The sequence below is a fragment of the Sciurus vulgaris genome, assembly GCF_902686455.1.
Source record: "Sciurus vulgaris genome assembly, chromosome: 10".
Taxonomy (NCBI): domain Eukaryota; kingdom Metazoa; phylum Chordata; class Mammalia; order Rodentia; family Sciuridae; genus Sciurus; species Sciurus vulgaris.
The window spans coordinates 90,123,143-90,142,768 of record NC_136470.1 but is presented as its reverse complement, the minus strand read 5'-3'; the positions used below and the strand labels follow the sequence as shown (position 1 = coordinate 90,142,768).

Below are 19,626 nucleotides of genomic sequence, written 5' to 3'. Positions count from 1 at the left end.
CTTTAAAAACAGGAACAAGACAGGAATGTCCTCTTTCATCACTTCTATTCAACATTGTCCTCGAAACTCTAGCCAGAGCAATTAGGCAGACTAAAGAAATTAAAGGGATACGAATAGGAAAAGAGGAAATTAAGCTGTCACTATTTGCAGATGACATGATTCTATATTTAGAGGATCCAAAAACCTCCTCCAGAAAACTTCTAGACCTCATCAATGAATTCAGCAAAATAGCAGGCTATAAAATCAACACGCATAAATCTACAGCATTTTTATACGGAAGTGATGAAACAGCTGAAAGGGAAATGAGGAAAACAACTCCATTTGCAATAGCCTCAAAAAAAAAAAAAATACTTGGGTATCAATCTAACCAAAGAGGTAAAAGATCTCTATAATGAAAACTACAAAACACTGAAGAAAGAAATTAAGGAAGACCTTAGAAGATGGAAAGATCTCCCATGTTCTTGGATAGGCAGAATTAATATTGTCAGAATGGCCATACTACCAAAAGTGCTATACAGATTCAATGCAATTCCAATTAAAATCCCAATGAAGTACCTTACAGAAATAGAGCAAGCAATTATGAAATTCATCTGGAAGAATAAAAAACCCAGAATAGCTAAAGCAATCCTTAGCAGGAAGAATGAAACAGGGGGTATCGCAATACCAGATCTTCAACTCTACTACAAAGCAATAGTAACAAAAACAGCATGGTATTGGCACCAAAATAGACAGGTAGATCAATGGTACAGAATAGAGGACATGGACACAAACCCAAATAAATACAATTTTCTCATACTAGACAAAGGTGCCAAAAATATGCAATATAGAAAAGATAGCCTCTTCAACAAATGGTGCTAGGAAAACTGGAAATCCATATGCAACAGAATGAAACTAAACCCCTATCTCTCACCCTGCACAAAACTCAACTCACAATGGATCAAGGACCTTGAAATCAGACCAGAGACCCTGCATGTTATAGAAGAAAAAGTAGGTCCAAATTTTCACCTTGTTGGCTTAGGATCAGACTTCCTTAACAGGATTCCCATAGCACAAGAAATAAAATCAAGAATCAATAACTGGGATAGATTCAAACTAAATAGCTTTCTCTCAGCAAAGGAAACTATCAGCCATGCGAAGAGAGAGCCTACAGAGTGGGAGAATATCTTTGCCACTCATACTTCAGATAGAGCCCTAATTTCCAGAATATATAAAGAACTCAAAAAACTCTACACTAAGAATACAAATAACCCAATCAACAAATGGGCTAAGGAAATGAACAGACACTTCACAGAAGAAGATGTACAAGCAATCAACAGATATATGAAAAAATGTTCAACATCTTTAGTAATAAGAGAAATGCAAATCAAAACTACCCTAAGATTCCATCTCACCCCAATTAGAATGGCGATTATCAAGAACACAAGCAAAAATAGGTGTTGGAGAGGATGTGGGGAAAAAGGTACACTCATACATTGCTGGTGGAACTGCAAATTAGTGCAGCCACTCTGGAAAGCAGTGTGGAGATTCCTTAGAAAACTTGGAATGGACCTAGCATTTGACCCAGCTATCCCACTCCTTGGCCTATACCCAAAGGACTTAAAATCAGCACACTACAGAGATACAGCCACATCAATGTTCATAGCGGCTCAATTCACAATAGCCAGACTATGGAACCAACCTAGATGTCCTTCAATTGATGAATGGATAAAGAAACTGTGGTATATATATACAATGGAATATTACTCAGATGTAAAGAATAATAAAATGATGGCATTTGCAGGCAAATGGATGAAATTGGAGAATATCATGTTAAGTGAGATAAGCCAATCTCAAAAATCCAAAAGAGGAATGATCTCACTGATAAGTGTATGATGACACTTAATGGGGGGTGGGAGTGGGACAAGAATGGTGGAAGGAGGGACTGTATAGAGGGAAAAGAGAGGTGGGAGGGGTGGGGGGGAAGGAAAAAAATAATGGAATGAATCAAACATCATTACTCTATGTAAATTTATGAATATGCAAATGGTATGCTGTTACTCCATGTACAAACAGAAACAATATGTATCCCATTTGTTTATAAAAAAAAAAAAAAAAAGTACTACTACTGTGAAAAAAAAAAAAAAAAAAAGTTGCTTAACAACTCACCAAGTGGCTGAGGCTGGCTTTGAACTCAAAATCCTCCTGAGCAGGGTGCTGGGATTACAGGAGTGCACCACTGCACACAGCTGTGTCTGGATTCTTTAATGAAGCATAACTTCATGTTCTTGTATGTGTCAGGAGCTCATTTCTTTTTTATAGTATAGATTCTATTGCATGAATATATCACATTATTTATTTGGATATTTTTCCACTTTGGGGTTATTATAATGTTGCATATACCTATATGTCTTTGTAAACATATTTTTTTCATTTCTCTTGTGTAAATATCCATGAGTGCAATTGTTGGCCTATCTACAATAATTATATGTTTAAGTTTTAAAGAAACAGTCAAATTGATTTCTAATGCAGTGGTACTCTTTTGCATTCACTAGCAATATATGATGAGTGCAAGTTTCTCCATATCCAGGTCAACACATTATATTGTCAGTCTTTCTGACTTAAGGCATTCTTGTGGATATGTGCTGGTACTGCACCTTTTAAACATCATTATGGAGATATAACTCATGTACCATAAAACTCATCCGATCCAATGATTTTTAGTATATGCATAGAGTTGTGCAACCAACCCAGTAATCTAAGATACTGAGTAAAATCAAGTTAGGCAAATTTTTACCACCTCAGAAAGAAACCCCAAGCCTTTCAGCAGCTTTTCCTCTTAGTCCTACGCTACCACTGATCTTCCTTTCTCTATAAATTTGCTTAATCATGGACATTTCATATAAATGGAATCACACAATACATTTAGTCTTTTGTGACTGACTTCATTCATTGAACATAATGTTACCAAGGTTCATTCATTTTTTAGCATGTATCAGTACTCCCTTTTTTTATTATCAGATAACATTCTATAGTATGGAAATGCCACATTATATTTATCCGTTCTTCAATTGATGCATATTTAGGTCGTTTGCACATTTTGGCTATTGTGAGTAATGCTGCTATGAACATTCATGTTGAAGTTTTTGTATGCCTGTATGTTTTCTTTTCTTTACTTTCTTTTTTTTTTTTTTTTTTTTGGTAGGGGGATGGGGATTGAACTCAGGGGCACTCGACCACTGAGTCACAGCTCCAGCCCTATTTTGTATTATATTTAGATACAGGGTCTCACTGAGTTGCTTAGTCCCTTGTTTTTTGCTGAGGCTGGCTTTAAACTTTGGATCCTCCTGTTTCCCAAGCTGCTAGGATTATAGGTGTGCACCACTACGCCTGGCTATGTTTTCATTTCTTTTGGATATATACCTAAGAAGTGGAGTTACTATTTCATGTTAACTCTTTAAGTTTTGGGGTAACAACAAAATTGTTTTCCAAAGTGCCTGTGCCACACTCATACAATGCTGGTGGAGTTGCAAATTGGTGCAGCCACTCTGGAAAGCAGTATGGAGATTCCTCAGAAAACTTGGAATGGACCCACCATTTGACCCAGCTATCCCACTCCTTGGTTTATACTCAAAGGACTTAAAATCAGCATATTACAGTGATGCAGCCACATCAATGTTCATAGTAGCTCAATTCACAATAGCTAGATTGTGGAACCAACCAAGATGCCCTTCAATTGATGAATGGATAAAGAAACTGTGGTACATACACATAATGGAATACTACTCAGTCATAAAGAAGAATAAAATTATGACTTTTGCTGGTAAATTGATGAAGCTGGAAAATATCATGCTAAGTGAAATAGGCCAAGCCCAAAAAACCAAAGGCCAAATGTTTTCTGATAAGTGGATGACAATACATAACGAGGTGGGGTGGCCGGGTGGGTGAAGAGAAGAATGAAGGAACTTTGGATGGTGTAGAAGAAAATGGAGTTGGGGGGGGGGGGAAGGAAAGATAGTAGAATGAGACAGACAGTATTACCCTATGTATATGTATTATTACATGAATGGTGTGAATTTACATTGTGTACACCCATAGAAATGAAAAGTTGTACCCATGCAGTCTGTAAAAATAAAAAAATAAAATAAAATAAACGAAGTGCCTGTGTCAATTTACATTTTCACAGGTAACGTATGAGAGTTCCAATTTCTCTACATCCTCACTAACACTTTTTATTATCTGTCCTTTAAATTGATTATAGCATCCCAATGAATATGAAGTGATATCTCATGGTCACTGAATTTGTATTTCCCTAAATAGCTAATATTTTAAGCATATTTTAATGGGTTTGTGGGACATTTGTGCATCTTATTATTTATTTATTTGTTTATTTTTTGCAGTGCTGGGGATCAAACCCAGGGCCCTGTGCTTGTAAGGCAAGCACTTTACCAACTGAGATACCTCCCCAGCCCTGTGCATCTTATTTACTTAAGTATTGATTCAAATACTTTTCTCATTAAAAAAACAAGGGTTGCTCCATCATTGAGTTATAATTGCTCTTTATATATTCTGAATACAAGTCTTTTATTGAATAAATGTTTTGAACACATTTCTCCCAGTCAGAACCTTGTCTTTAAGTTCTTACATGGTTTTCTTTGAAGAACAAAAGTTTTATATATTTTAAAGGACATATCTTTCAGTGGTGCTTGGGATCTACCCTAGAGCCTCATGTATACCAGACAAGTGTTCCACCACTGAGCAACAACCCCAGTCCCAAAATTTTAAATTTTGAAGATGACCATTTTATCACTTTTTTCTTTTATGGATCTTGCTCTTAGTAGCCTAAGAAAGAAATCTTTGCCTAACCCAAAGCCTCAACAATTTTCTCCTAGCTAGAAATTTTTTAGTTTTAGCTCTGGTATTTAGGTCTATAAAATATTTCAAATTAAATTTTTTGTGTAAGGTATGAGACAAGGCTCTAAGATCTAGACTTTTAGCTTCACCTTTTTTGCAGACAGATATTCATATATATATATATATATATGAAGTTTCTAAATTAATAGATATATCATTGGAAGACTCAATATTGGTAAGATGGCAATTCTTTCCATATTAATTTGTATAATATATAGTATGTATGTGTGTGTGTGTGTTTAATTTTGGACTGTCTATTCTGCTCCACTGACCTATATATTTATCCTTATACTAATACCACTCTGTCTTGGTTGCTATAGTTTTTTAGTGGTTTTGAAACTGTCAAAGTCTACAAATTTGTTAGTCTTTTCAAAATTGTTTTAGTTAGTATAGCTAAATTGTTTTAGCCAGTACAAGTAGGCTAACTTAGGATTGGCTTACCAATTTCTAAAAAAAAAAATCTTGCTGGGATTTTGATAACGAATGCATTAAGCCAGGTGCAGTGGTGTATGCATATAATTCCTGAGGCAGTTGAACTGTAAGTTAGAGGCCAGCCTGGGCAACTTAGCAAAAAGACCCTGTCTCAAAATAAAATTTTAAAGAAGGCTGGGGATGTAGCTCAGTGGTGAGGTGCTTGCTTAGTGTCAAAAGGATACCAAAAACAAAAATAAAAAAGAAATATGCAGGTTAATTTGGAAAGAATTACCTTCTTACCAATATTGAGTCCTTTGGTGATATATCTATTCATTTAAAACTTCTTTCAGCAACACTTTATTAGAGATTTAGAGTTTTTAGTACATAGGTCTTGAACTGTTTGTGTTAACTTTTCATATTTGATCTTATTGATGCTGTTATGAAAGTTAATTGTTTTCATAATCTCATTTCTGAAGTATTCATTGCTAGCTTCCTTTTTTTTTTTTTAGCAGATAATTAATTTGATGAACTCTGATGAACTAGATAAATCTCAGAGAGAAACAGCTATCTCCTTGTGAAAATAGAGTACAACTGCAAACCCAAAACAGCCTTGAGAAGTTTATGACTTTATTAATAAAGGCAGAACAATGGGATCTCCTGTTGCTGTGGTTTAGATAAGTTTTCCCAAAGGTCCATGTGTTAAAGGTATGGTCCCCAACCTATGGAAGGTAGTAGAACTGTAAGAGGTGGGGCCTAAGGAGAGGTCTTTAGGTCACTGGGAATGTGTGCCCTCAAAGGGGATTGTGGTCCCTAGTCTTTTCCTTTTTCTCTTTTGTTCCCCAGTCATGAGGTGAGTAGTTTGGCTTCACCACATACTCCCAGCATGATGTGTTATTTTGCCCAGGGCAACAAGGCCAACAAAACATTGACTAGAATTTTTAAAACTGTGAGCCATAACAAACCTTTTTCCTTTATAAGTTGATTATCTTGGATATTTGTTATATAGTAATGGAAAGCTGACTAACATACCTACCCTTAAATCTCTGCCAACTTCTAGTGTCTCTGAATAGGGCTATGTCATTTTACATCAGCAGCCATTTAGTTCACTTGTAAATTTTACCCTAGTTCCTATAAAAGTGCCTACATCAAAATGGTCACATTAAGAACAACTCTACAGTTTTGACAAACTCTGCTTAAATTAGTATACATGTATTATTCAATGTTGTTACAATGACCCTCAAGTTTCTTTTTCAAAATCAGAGTTAGGGCAAGATTTCCTCTTCTAATTGACACATACCCTTTTTAGGGGGAAGCCCTATAAATTGTTAAACCCACTAAACTTCCTTTCTGATCAGGATTGCCAGGAAGTAAAGTATCCTTACTGGATCTAAGTTTTTTTCTTTTCTTTCTTTTTTTTTTTTTTTTTTTTCAATTGTAGATGGACACAACAGCTTTATTTTTATTTATTTATTTTTACGTGGTGCTGAGGATCAAACCCAGTGCCTAATGCATGCTAGGTGAGCACTCTACCACTAAACCACAACCCCGGCCCCTAGATCTAAGTTTTCTGATTTAATTTCAATCTTCTTTCTCCATATTACTAGTCTTTCATCCTTTTGTCATTTATTTTCATCACTATCTGTAATTTTTTGCAAGTTATTTTAAATCTTGAATACTCAAGTGAAATTGATATTTTAAAAAATACTTTATTCTTTTCAAAATAGTATCTATTACCTTCTCATTATTTGTGTTATAGTACCTAACACTATACTAACCCAAAGAGATACAGAGTTGATAAATTCTCTGGAATTTTGCATGTCATATATTTGCTAGAGAATTGGTACTTAAACTAAAAAATGGTTGCAGAGAATGGTTGTTAAAAAGGGAGTGGGTTTTTGACTCTAAGATTTCTTTTTTTTTTTTTTTTTTTCAAAAATTTTTTAGTTGTCAGTGAACCTCTTATTTTATTTACATGCAGTGCTGAGAATTGAATCCAGTGCCTCATACATGCTAGGAAGGTGGTCTATCACTAAGCCACAACTGCAGCCCAACTCTTAAGGTTTCTTAAAGGATAAATAAGGAGGCTGATCAGCCTAAATGAAATAATTGTTATAATTTTGCAGTACTGGGGATTGAATCCAGGGACGCTTACCCTCTGATTCACATCCCCAGCCCTTTTTATCTTTTATTTTGAAGCAGGACTTCACTGAGTTTCTGAGGGCCTTGCTAAGTTGCTGAGCTGGCCTCAATGTTGCCATCCTACTGCCTCAGCCTTTGAGTCACTGGGATTACAGGCAACTCAGGTCACCATTCCTGGCTTGTTTAGGTCTTTATTCCATTGTTAGCTCCTGACCATCCTATTTAAAAATACCTCCCACCCAGTCTTTGTCTGCTTATTCTACTTTACTTTCTTCTCACTAAGTAGTACTCTGCTTGTTCTATTCTTTATTTGTTTAAATGTTTATTATCTGTCTCACCCACATACAGCATAGCTTTGTAGGGATGCAACTCTCTTCATCTTATTTAGTGCTGCATCCATGCTTAGAAACTGGCACAAAACAGGAGACCAATCAGTGCTGGCTGAAAGAATAAATGCCTGAATGAAGGGGAAGGGGGAAGAGACACTCGAGGCCGGTGGAACCCAAATCAGCGAATGCAGAGATGAAATAGCAGAGTGTGTAAAGAAGCAGAACTGGAAATGAAACACAAGTTGTTTCTTTAGGGTTTTTGTAGTTATCTGCAGTGCTGGGGATTGAACCCAGGGCTTTACCACTGAGCTACACCCTGGCCCCAAACGTAAGTCTTGATACATAGAATGGGATCATATCTGAAACTCTTTTGAATGCTATGCTACAGGGTTTGAACTTTATTTTGTAACCACCAAAGATTTAAAAACTGAAAGCTAAGATAAGAAAGGGCAGAGTTTTTTTTTTTTTTTTTTTTTTTTTAATGGGGTAGGGGGAGAGGCAGGAGATATTAAGAACCCTGTTTAAGAAATGTTCATCCAGAAGTATGGAGAACTGATTGAATTGGTAAGAGATTTAAAAGTAGGGAAATCAGCTGAGACTCATTAGTCCAGATAAGAGATCAAAAGATCTGGCTGTATAATCAAAAAGAACTGTTTCTGGAACCATTTCAAAGAAAGATTCCATACAAGTTGGTTCCTATTTCATTTTGAAGGATGAAGTAATAATATTCAAATTCTGAGCCTGGGATACTGGAAAACAGATCTTGAGTCCCTACAATGAAACCTAGAAGTCAAGGGGGAAAAGATTTCTCTTTTCATTATATTTTACTTTGTAATTTAGAGCACCATCTATTTTCCCAAAGGGTCTGATGTTCCTAGCACCTAGTTTTGAAGATAGAAGAGCTGAAATCTCTCTCAAATTTAATTTACAGTTCAGACCCTCCATCTACTTACTTCTGAAAAGATCTAAAGTACACGGGATTCAGTGAAGAAGAGGAATGAAAAGGGATGTGCTTAGTTTACAATGACAACCCCAAAACCATATTAAAACATCTTGGCTAAAAATAGAAAATAATTTCGACAAATATAATTTTGTACAAATTATAGAAAACTTACTCTTCTTGTAAATCTCTTCAGAAGTCTTACCTGTGCAGCAGAGATCTTGGCCACTTGAATAATTTTCTCCATAGAGAGGTAGCTCTCCTGGCAGGGAGCTGGTCCAATGAAATATGCTTCATCTGCCTGTTCAAGAAATAGTACCTGCTTAAAAGATGGCGTGGCTAGTACACACTCAAACGCTTCTTAGAACTGCTTCAGAGTTATTAAAAACAAATTTTTTTTTTTTTTTTAGTTGTAGACGGATACAATGCCTTTATTTGTTCATTTTTATGTGGTGCTGAGAATCGAACCCAGTGCCTCACACATGCTAGGCAAGCGCTCTACCACTGAACCACATTCCCAGCTGTGCCTCAGAGTTATTTTATGATTATAAAAAAAAAAAAATGCTACCTCCTTATGGACAGACAATGTAAGGATTGAGAAACAGAAGTACCAGCTGTTATGGTTTCGATGTGAGGTGTCCCCCGAAATATCACGTGTGAGACATGCAAGAAGAAAGATTCAGAGGAGAAATGATTGGGTTGTAAGAGTTTTAACCTAATCAGTGATTTAATCCCCTGATAGGAATTAACTGAGTGGTAACTGAAGTGGTAGGGTGTAGCTGGAGGAGGTGGAAATTGGGGCGTGTCTATGGGGTATAAATTTTGTATCTCCGGAGTGGAGATTCTCTCTCTGCTTTCTGATGATGTGAGCTGCTTCCCTCTGCCATACTCTTCTGCCATGATGTTTAGTCGCAACCTTGAGCCCTGAGGAATGGAGCTGGCTTTCTATGGACTAAGACCTACGAAACCATGAGCCCCCAAATAAACTTTTCCTTCTAATTGTGCTGGTCAGATCCTTTTAGTCACAGCAGTGAAAAAGCTGACTAAAACATCAGCTCATGCTTATATTATAAAAGTAAGCCAGTCTTATAATCTTTTGTATGTGGTTTTTATACATAAACCACACACTAAAATGAAATTAAAGTCTTACGATAGAAAGCAACAGTCATATATCAGGTATCATTAGTAACAATAATAATCTTACATGTATGCAATGCCAAAAAGTTACAATTTGATATGAAACAAAATATATAACTGATATATACAGCAGGAGAAGAGTAAAAGTTTTCTGAAGTTTACATAATGGCTGGATTATGATAACACTCATTCCATACATTTGTCAACTATTTTATACTGTCCCTTAAAACTTTCACATAATAATAGCATCCTTTGCAGCAGACGAGAGAAAAAATATTCATTCATTCAAAAAGTTTACTGAATACCTACTATGTGCCATGCTTTGATGTGGGAGCAGCCTGAACAGCAGTAAACAAGACCATGCCCCTGTCTAGAGGGAGGGACAGTCATTAAGCATTCATATACCTAATGACAACTGTGGTAAAGGCCCCAAGGCCAAATTATATTGTTTATATTGTGTGAATATGTCATAACAAACCCTATCATTATGTACAACTATAATGCACCAATAAAAATGTAGGGGGAAAAGAAGGCCCTGAGGAAAAACCAAGTACATAACAGAGATAGGAAGAAAACCAGATCTGGTCTGAAAGTGGTCAGGACAAGTGAGAAGGGAAGGTTAGGGAAAGTTCCTCAAGGATGATGAGGACTTGGCCTGGCACATGGATGGATCATGGTTTTGGGAATAAGAATGGAGATGGGGCAAACCTTCCTAAAGGTCCATACATGAAAGTTGTGAAGTGGGAAGAAGTTTGACCCTTTGAGCATCCAGTATAAGCCTGTGTGGCTGGAATAGTGAAGGAGGATCAAGGGACCAGAGATGAGAGTAGACAACATTGTAGGGCACAGATTTCACAGGGCCTTGGGGCAGGTTAAAAAGTTTTGGATTTCCTTCTACAGAAACACATAACAAGACGTGGGGGAAAAAATTAAGCTTTTTGTTTCAGAAAATGCAAATTCATTCCCATTCTAAAGAATGTGAACAGTAATACAAAGGCAACGTAGTCTTTGGCTCCCTACCCTCTCTCAGCTGCAATCTCCTTCTGGATCTAACTTCCACTATGACCAGTTTGAGTCATATTTTTCTATATCCATATTCCTACTTATTTATTCATATTTATATAAACACATAGTTTTAGTGTTTAATCATACTATATAGTTATCTTCTGCAATTGCATTTCTCGCCAACAGCATGTTTTGGAGCTGCTTCACTGTTAGTACACATGTCTACTCGGCTTTGTGTAACAGTTGCACATATGGTTCACAGTATGGAGGCATTACAGTTCCTTTAACATGAACTTCTTCACGTGCATTTAGATTGTAGTGGCAAAAAAAAAAAAAAAAAGTTGGATATGAGTAAGGCTGAAGGAAACATTCTTGTACAAACCTCTTCTGAAGATATATGTGAATGTGTCTCTGGGACACAAACCTAGAGGAATGTTTGTGTTGACAGATATGCACCTGGTTCTAGCTCCTGGTTCAATAGCCTTTGAAATGGTTTTACCATTTTAACTCCCTTCAACACTGAGTATTATATACCTTTTAAATTATTCCTAACCTGGCAGGTCATACCACTTAAAGCATTTAAAGCAGAGGAGTAACATGACCAAATTTTTATTTTAAACTCTTAGACTAGCTGAAATGTAGAAAACAGATTGTAGAAGGGTGTCAAGGGTAGAAGCGGGGGTACTAATTAAGGGGCTACAGCATTTGACCAGGCAAGAGATGACAGGGATTTGACTTAAGGTGCAGGTAGGAGAGGGCAGGAAGAAGTGGGAAGAAATGTTTGGGAGGTAGAATTCACAATAGCACTTGGTGATTTGGGGGAGGGGTGAAGGTGGGGTATATAGAGTAGGGAGAAAAAAGAGATGTTCAAATCTCTGGTGTTACAATTTTTTTTTTTTTTTTTTTTTGTGGTCCTGGGGATTGAACCCAGGGCTTTGTGCATGCGAGGTAGGCACTCTACCAACTGAGATGTATCCCCAGCCCATGGTGTTACTACTTTTATAAGCAAAGATGTCATCATCCTCTCAGAAGGGAAGACTGCAAGAAAAACAGGTTCAGTACAGATAAAAGGTCAGAGTTCATTGTCAGACATACTAATTTGGTGGCACGTCGAAGTGGAGCTATGGAGTGAGTAGCTAGGTGTTTATGTATCGAGCTCGAAAGGAAGTCTGGACTAGAAACAAACCTGGGAGTTCTTCACCAAGTTAGAAAGACTATGTGAAATGACCTAGAGTGGGAGCACAGAGTGAGAGAAGAAGGAAGTCAAGGATCAAATCCCAGAAAAGGACAATGTGAGAGGACAGAAGGGTCAGAGATCATGAAAGCCAGGAGAATTTATTTCTAAAAGAAAGGAGTAGTTTACTATGATGTTAAATAAGGTTGAGAGGTCAAGTCATATTAGACCTGAAAAGACTCCACCAGATTTTCAGACATGGATATTTTAGTGACCTTGGTAGGGAGAGTGTCAATAGAGGGTTGAGGACATAGGCTGAGCAGGAATGGGTTGAGAAGAGAATGGCCGGCAAGGAAGAGAAAAGAGTAGGGCAAATGACTATTCAGTTGGCAATAAACTAGAGAAGAGAAAGAGTGGTAAGTGGGGAGAGGGTAATGGGGGATTGCCAAGAGTCATGAAGATGAAGAAACTGTACAGTGTACAGTTGTAGGAAGGATCTAGTGGAGAATGACCAAAGACAGCTCTGAATATGGAAGATGTTTTTTGAGGTCGGAAGATATCAATTTGTTTTTTTGCTTTTTTTTTTTAATTAAAAAAATTTTTTTTAGTTTTATTTTTATGTGGTGCTTAGGATTGAACCCAGGGCCTTAGGTGTACTAGGTGAGCATTCTACCACTGAGCCACAACCCCAGCTCTTAATTTCTTTTTATTAATATTTTAAATCATAATTGTGTATATATGGGATGCAATATGATTTCTGATATATCTATATAATGTAAAATAATCAAATAAAGCTAATTAACATACCCATCATTTGGTTTACATATCATTTTTTATGATGAGACATTTATGCTTTTAGTTATTTTTTGGGAAAATTCTTTCTTTTGTGGTGCAGGGGATGGTGCCCAGGCCTTTTGCATGCTAAGCACATTCTCTACCACTGGGCTACATCCCCAGCTTGAGAAGAGTCTGAAAAAGACAAAAAAAGAAGGACTCCAGTATCCAGACAGATGACGGGCACGGGATGGGAATAGGATGGATGCAGACGTGGTTGAGATGCAGATTCTGTGGGTGGAAGTTCAATTCTAGTTTCTCTGTGAAATCAAATTCATCTGCTGTGAACAAGTGGGTGGTAAACAGGTGGGTGGTAAAGTGATGAAAGCCCAGGAGAAGTTGGTCCCCATGAATTTTTGTGGGTGCTTAAAGTCTTGCTGCAGGCTAAATGAGGCCAATAGCTGAATTCACTCATGACTGGGTTCTGCCTGGTGCATGATAGCTAGTAATAACTGATAACCCAAACTTCAGGGTAGTTGGGTCTTTTTTAATTAGAATTATTGGTGATTATTAATTATTAGCTACTTAAACCCTGTTAACCCTAGCAAATATCAACTATCATAAAGAACTGAAACTAACACAACAAAACAAATGTGATCACTTACAAGACCTGGCTTCCAGATTTTAACAACATACCATATCGACGTGCATGGAATTCCTGTCAGCCTCGCTGTAAACAGCCACGGACTGCACACCCATTTTTTTGGCTGTTCGCATCACCCTGCAGGCAATTTCTCCTCTGTTTGCAATGAGGACCTTGGTAATGTTTCTTCCTGTTTAAAATACCATGAAGATCACACACAAACGTTACTGAGAAGTAAGAAAGGAGAATGAGAATGTTCATAACCAGCTGATAAAGACTTGTTCTGGTAAAATCAGCATAACAACACCTAATATTATCATTTTAACAAATAGTAGTGCATTTCTTTCCACTGAAATTCAAGATATTCCTACTGAAGTAAATTCTTAAATTACTTAGCTTTTTAAACTTAAAGTAAAATTAAAACATGCTTTGTTATGCCAAAGACAAAATCATAATACCTTAAAATCATCTTAGTTAATAATAACAAATATCTAATAAGCACTTTTTATGCCTGAGGTCTTATGCTAAAGATTCAACCTGAGTGTCTCTGGACATCCTCATAGGATAGTTTCTAGGAACCCATGTGGATACAACACGCCCTGGATGCTCATGTCCCTTCTACACAATGGTATAGTATTTGCATACAACACATGTCTTCCAGTATTTTTTAAACCATCTCTAGATTATTTAATACAACATAAATGCTATGTAAATGGTTGTTATGCTATATTATGTAGGAAAAGTCTGTACCTGCTTAGTACAGATATAATTATTTTTTCTGAAAACTTTCTATAAGCTGTTTTTTGATTCCATGAATGCAGAACCCATAGAGGTTAAACTTCTGGATAAGGAGGATCAAATATTCACACTGTTGTCATTATCTCAGTTTTAAAGATGCAATTAAGGTTTAAACAGAAACTACTCTCTTGAAATTATAAAGTTAAAATAAGTGGTGAATTCAGGTCTGCCTGACTCCAGAACATGAGCTCTGAGTTATTCTGTTCCCTTGCCTCTATTCCTAGGTGCACAGGTTGTATGGTTCTCTTGAAATATAAATGACTATTGCATCAGTTGCCTGACATCAGTCACATAATGACATGCTATTACATTAACATATAAAAGGCACTTCTATCATCAATAGAAGTAAATATTGATAGCTTATAATAAAGCCATTCTCAAAAAAATAAAGCTTCATATAATTTAAAATAGTGTTTTCCTGTGGGGATCCACAGAACTCAAGAGTTATCTGAAATCACAAGGGCTGCTGGGATCCAGTATTTATGTGTGTATTTGGAAACAGGGTGGATAAAAGTCATAATTGTATTATATTTTTATTGTAATATTTATTGTATTTATAATTTTATTATACATCCATTTTTTATAACTGGAAATTCCACATAAAATTCTATTTGAAAAAAAAAAAAAGATTCTGCTACTTAAAAAGAACAGTTTGAAAAGTACCAACCACCATAGTTAGGCTTTTCCAATTCAACCTATTACAAGGGTCAAACAGACAGAAATAACAACATAGATATAAAATGTTCTCCATTATTACCCACTGTACTTTAAACAGCAAGAGGCATATGATATAAAAGAAGTGAAAACCTGACTTAAAAATTGGTAAGAAAATTATCATGAAAATCCCAAACTTTAAAGGTTTATGAAAACTAATTCTATTATTCATGAATTAAAGGTTAAACATATCTCTTTCTTAGTTTTTGGTTTTTGATTTGGTATAGGGGATTAAACCCAGGGAAGCTTACCACTGAGCTACATCCCCAATCCTTTTTTTTTTTTTTTTTTTTTTTGAGACAAGAGTCTCATGAAATTGCTTAGATTCTAAGTTGCTGAGGCTGGCTTTGAACTCAGTCCTCCTGCCTCAGCCCCCCAACTCACTGAGATTACAGGTGTGCACCACCACACCCAAACTAAACATGCCTCTTTCTTAGTTCACAGTCTGAAGCAAAACCAACAAAGTCCGTCAGTACCTGTGGTTGTTCCATACTTCACGGTTCCTTGCTTCCAAATCCATTTCCTATAAAACCAACCCAAATAGAATAAAAATTAATCAGAAAACACAATATCAGTCACTGTTCTTTCAAAATAATCTAAATTTTTAAAAACTTGAAACCAACCCCAGATACAATCTAAATTAAAACTTAAGCCCACTAACAAAGTGATTTAGTAAGACTTTCTTTGTGGAAAGAAAACTAATCTAGAAATCAGGAGTTAGAGTTCTGGCCGTTTTCCTCTTGTACTACAAAGTCCTTGAATGAGTCACCTAACTGGTTTACGCTGGACGCTGACATTTAAACATAAAATCAGAGATTAAAAATCCAAGGTGCTTCAGGATCATCTACTTCAGCTTTTTTCAAACTTTAAAAAAAATAACTCTCAGTAAATGCTACCCAATACATATACATAATCAGACGTTTCATGAAAGATAACTAATCTTACATTTTGATACTTTCTCTTCTATTTTTTAAAAATATGCTATAGTTAAAAAAAAAAAAAAAAAGCAGAATTCAATCCTGATAGGACAGGTTTGCTATTAAGAACAGAGAAGCAAAGGGAAGGAAGCTGAAGGACAGCAGAGAGAAAGAATGCTTGCTATGGGGCCAGAAGAGCTGAGTGACCATCGGAGACCTATCAATGATCAGCTTGCCTAGGCTCAAGTCACCTGATATCAGTGCTTCTCAACTGTTTTTTCACTATTACCCTCCTCATGAGAAAACTTTAAAACTATGAAATAAGATTTTATATGTAGGATTGAGTTTTCATTTTATTTTATTTTTATTTTTTTGGTACCAGGGTTTAAACTCAGAGGCACTCGCCCACTGAGCCACATCCCCAGTCCTATTTTGTATTGTATTTAGAGACAGGGTCTGAGTTGTTTTTGCTGTGGTTGGCTTTGAACTTGAGATCCTTCTGCCTCAGCCTCCCAAGACGCTGGGATTACAGGTTTGTACCATTGTGCCCTGCCAGGACTGAGCTCTAAGGGGCCACAAATCATGTAAGATTTCTTGCTCTTCCAGGAACTGATATTAGCCCCATGAGTTAGGGATGCATGCCTTACTTACATCTTGTATTCAGTGTTCTTATATAAGAGAGGACTGTAAGAGGTGATCTCGAAGACACAACACAGTTTAAAAAATATATAATTCAATTCCAAGTCCCTGTATTAAAGGAAAGTAGAGCAACTGGTAGGAGGAATAACTTGTTTGAGCTGTCTTAACTAGGTAAAAGTTCATGTTTGTCTATGATAATTTTTAAGTTCCACAATACCTGTTCATGCAGTTATTTAACATTGAAGCATTAACCAAGAGCTGATGGAAAGCAGGTAAGATTTACTTTGAGAACAAAAAAGTGTAATATTCATTAGATTTCAGTTAAGAAAGAATATGCTGGGAAATCAAATTGCAGAAACAATTCCATCTTAATCTTTTCTATCTATATCTGGAAGATGTAGCAAAACCATTGTTATAAAGCCTTCATAAAGCACAAGATAAAACCACTTAGTGTACATAAGATACTGTATAACTATGTAGCAGTATATACATCTTTTATATATACTATGTAACTGAACAGGACTAGTATTGGGCTGGGGCAGAGATGCGGGAGGCAAGATCACTGTAGTGACTCTATATACTCATTGCCACATAATACACATTCAACTGGATGCTGCCATCCGTGACAGACTGGTGGGAAGACACTCAGATTTGGCACATGAGTTCTCTAAGACAGTTTCCCCAGAAGAATGTCATTTTCCCACATCTTCCCAATTCAGTTGACTTCATTTTCTTGATCTTCAAGGAAGATCCTCTTTTCTGATTTTTATAAGGTATTTTCTAGCTTATAGCATTGTCTTTCTTTTGTATTCTTCAGGTAGGTTAATGATAAGATTTAAGGCCTGTCCTAAGATGCTTCTAGAAAATGGCTGATTCTTGTTTAATCCAGCTCAAGACTTGATGATTACGAGGCCATTATTGACTTAACGCTTTCTTCTGTCATCTTCTAGTAAAAACAGATGGAGACAGACATACCACTACAATCCTCTATTTCAACAATGTTTTGATTGGTCTATTCCATTTTGCACAGTTATCTAAGCTACAACTTAAAAGAGTGACTTAAACAAAATTAAGAAGTTGCTTCCGTGAAACAAATATACCCTGATTCAAGAAAGTTTCTATTCTCATGCCTAGAACTCCACCACTAGAGATTCTTTTCTCTAAGCTATCCAAGAATCATGGCATGAAAAGAAATGTAAAATCCTTATACTTATTCAACTTAAAAAAAAATTCTATAAACAATCAATAGCTTTAACACTTTCTAGGCTGACAACTACTGTAAGAATCACTCTGTAGGAAATACATAAACTTTGAGAGGGAAAAGAGAGAAAGGGGTCTGTGGTAGTGTTCCGAAGATCCCTGGGAACTGAAGAAAAGCCAGGAGAAAGAGAAGAGCACTAATATTACTTTCACCAACGTTCTTGTTTTGCTGGGGTGCGTCCTATAATTTAGTAACTGAAAGTCCAAAGCAGCTACAATCACTTGTGGAACATAAAAGCAAAGAAACACGTTTATCTAAACAGTTGAGTCTGTTTATGAAATGATTGAAATGGATCAGATTCTGTTTAAACTTCTCTTCATATGTTAATTTACACAACTAAGGATACTGGCATCATCTCCTCCTAGGTAGGAAAAGTGAAGCAGAGATAGTAAGTAGTAACTCGGCCAAGGTCACACACCTAGTGAGTCGCTAAGCTTAGAACCAACCTTCTAACTGCAGGCTGTGCCTTTGAGCACTAAGCTACACTGTCTTTCCAGAAAGGTGGAAGATGATAACACAGAAGCAAAGAAAGATAAAGAAGCAAGCTACCTACAAATCTGAGGGTATTTTCACTGCCAAAGTAATCATCACTGATGCCTAGAGCTCAAATTTGAAATGAATCTGGAGTCAGATTACTCGAGTGAGTCATTTGATAGATAGTTCTGTTCCAACTTGGGTACAGAGCTTTTGGCAAAATGTCTCAGCCTTATGCAAAGTGAATTTACTCTTGTTAACCTAATTCATTCCAGCAATGGGAAAAAAAAACCCCAGGAGTCTTTCTTTGATCTGGATAGGAGAGCTGAACTGTAATGAATTTTGAGGACGTCCAGGCCCCGCTTCTTACTAGTTGTGCGATTTTGGGCAGGTCATTGGTCTCCTTGAGCTTCATTAGAATCGGGATTGTAATAACGCTACCACACAAGCAGTGCTGCGAAAGCACAAAGTAAACGGCTAGGAGTTGCACAGTGTCGAGAGAGGCATGGAGGGTGGCAGGCCCAGCTCATCTCTCCCCAAGTCGTCGTAAATGGAAAAAACAAGACTGCGGGTTGAAGTGTGGATGCGGGAAGAGAAAGGGATGAGTGGGCAATGTCTCATTTCGGATGCAGAGGCTGAAGGCAGAAACCCCCGGACAGCGGCTGGGGTTTTCCTTCAGTCCTTTCCCAGTCTGCGATCCTGGGGTCCCTCCGCACTTCCCACATCTCACGCGGTCCATGCACCCTCTGCCCTAGCCCGCGACCATTGATCCACCGCCCCTCCGGCCGCCGTCACCTCGGGGGCAGCAGCAGGACCGGGAGACGCTGCCACCGGTTTCTCTCCGCCGCCACCAGCAGTACTGACGCTGCAGAGGCCGCCGCCATATCCAGGGAGCCTGACTGCTTGCAGAAAGGAGGCTGCGTCCCACGCACGCAAGCCCTTTCAGTACCTTAAAAGTACTGTCCCTCGCGGGCCACCGTCCCTTCCAAGTAAGAATGGGGGCGTCTCCACGAAAGCCAATCAAAGAATAGAGGAAGGCTTCGGTGGTGACGATTGGCCGACCGGGCCGCGTGCCCTCGGGGGTGTGGTCTCCCCGCCCCTGCAGGTCCGCGCCTACTCCGGGAAGGGTCTGTTCTCTCCTGCGCCTCCCAGGGCGCCGTGCTGTTTTTTCCCTTGAGCCTCCGGTTTCCTCCTCTTTGGTTCAGCTTCAGTGGTAGGAACATTCCCGTGTGACCTTTTCCATGAAAAACCCGAGCCATGGGGAGAAAGTCAAATGGGGGTGGAGAGTAATAAAGATACTATATGTAGTAAACACGATATATAGATGCTTATTTGATATAGCTAAAGAAGAGCTCCATACGAAAAATCATAGTAGATT

General features: G+C 37.5%; 1 protein-coding gene across 1 annotated transcript in view; it reads right to left on the bottom strand.

Annotated features, from left to right (window-relative positions):
- MCCC1 (methylcrotonyl-CoA carboxylase subunit 1) overlaps positions 1–19,208 on the bottom strand; it is a 70,502-nt gene extending 51,294 nt beyond the window's left edge. The window contains exons 1-4 of the mRNA XM_079100868.1: positions 19,044–19,208; positions 15,434–15,480; positions 13,499–13,635; positions 8,918–9,013 (exon numbers count right to left, since the gene is read on the bottom strand). Of these exons, the coding sequence (XP_078956994.1) occupies positions 8,918–9,013; positions 13,499–13,635; positions 15,434–15,480; positions 19,044–19,132 (369 nt within the window). The 5' untranslated portion in view covers positions 19,133–19,208. The remainder of the gene's footprint in view (positions 1–8,917; positions 9,014–13,498; positions 13,636–15,433; positions 15,481–19,043) is intronic.
- Positions 19,209–19,626: the final 418 nt, after the last annotated feature.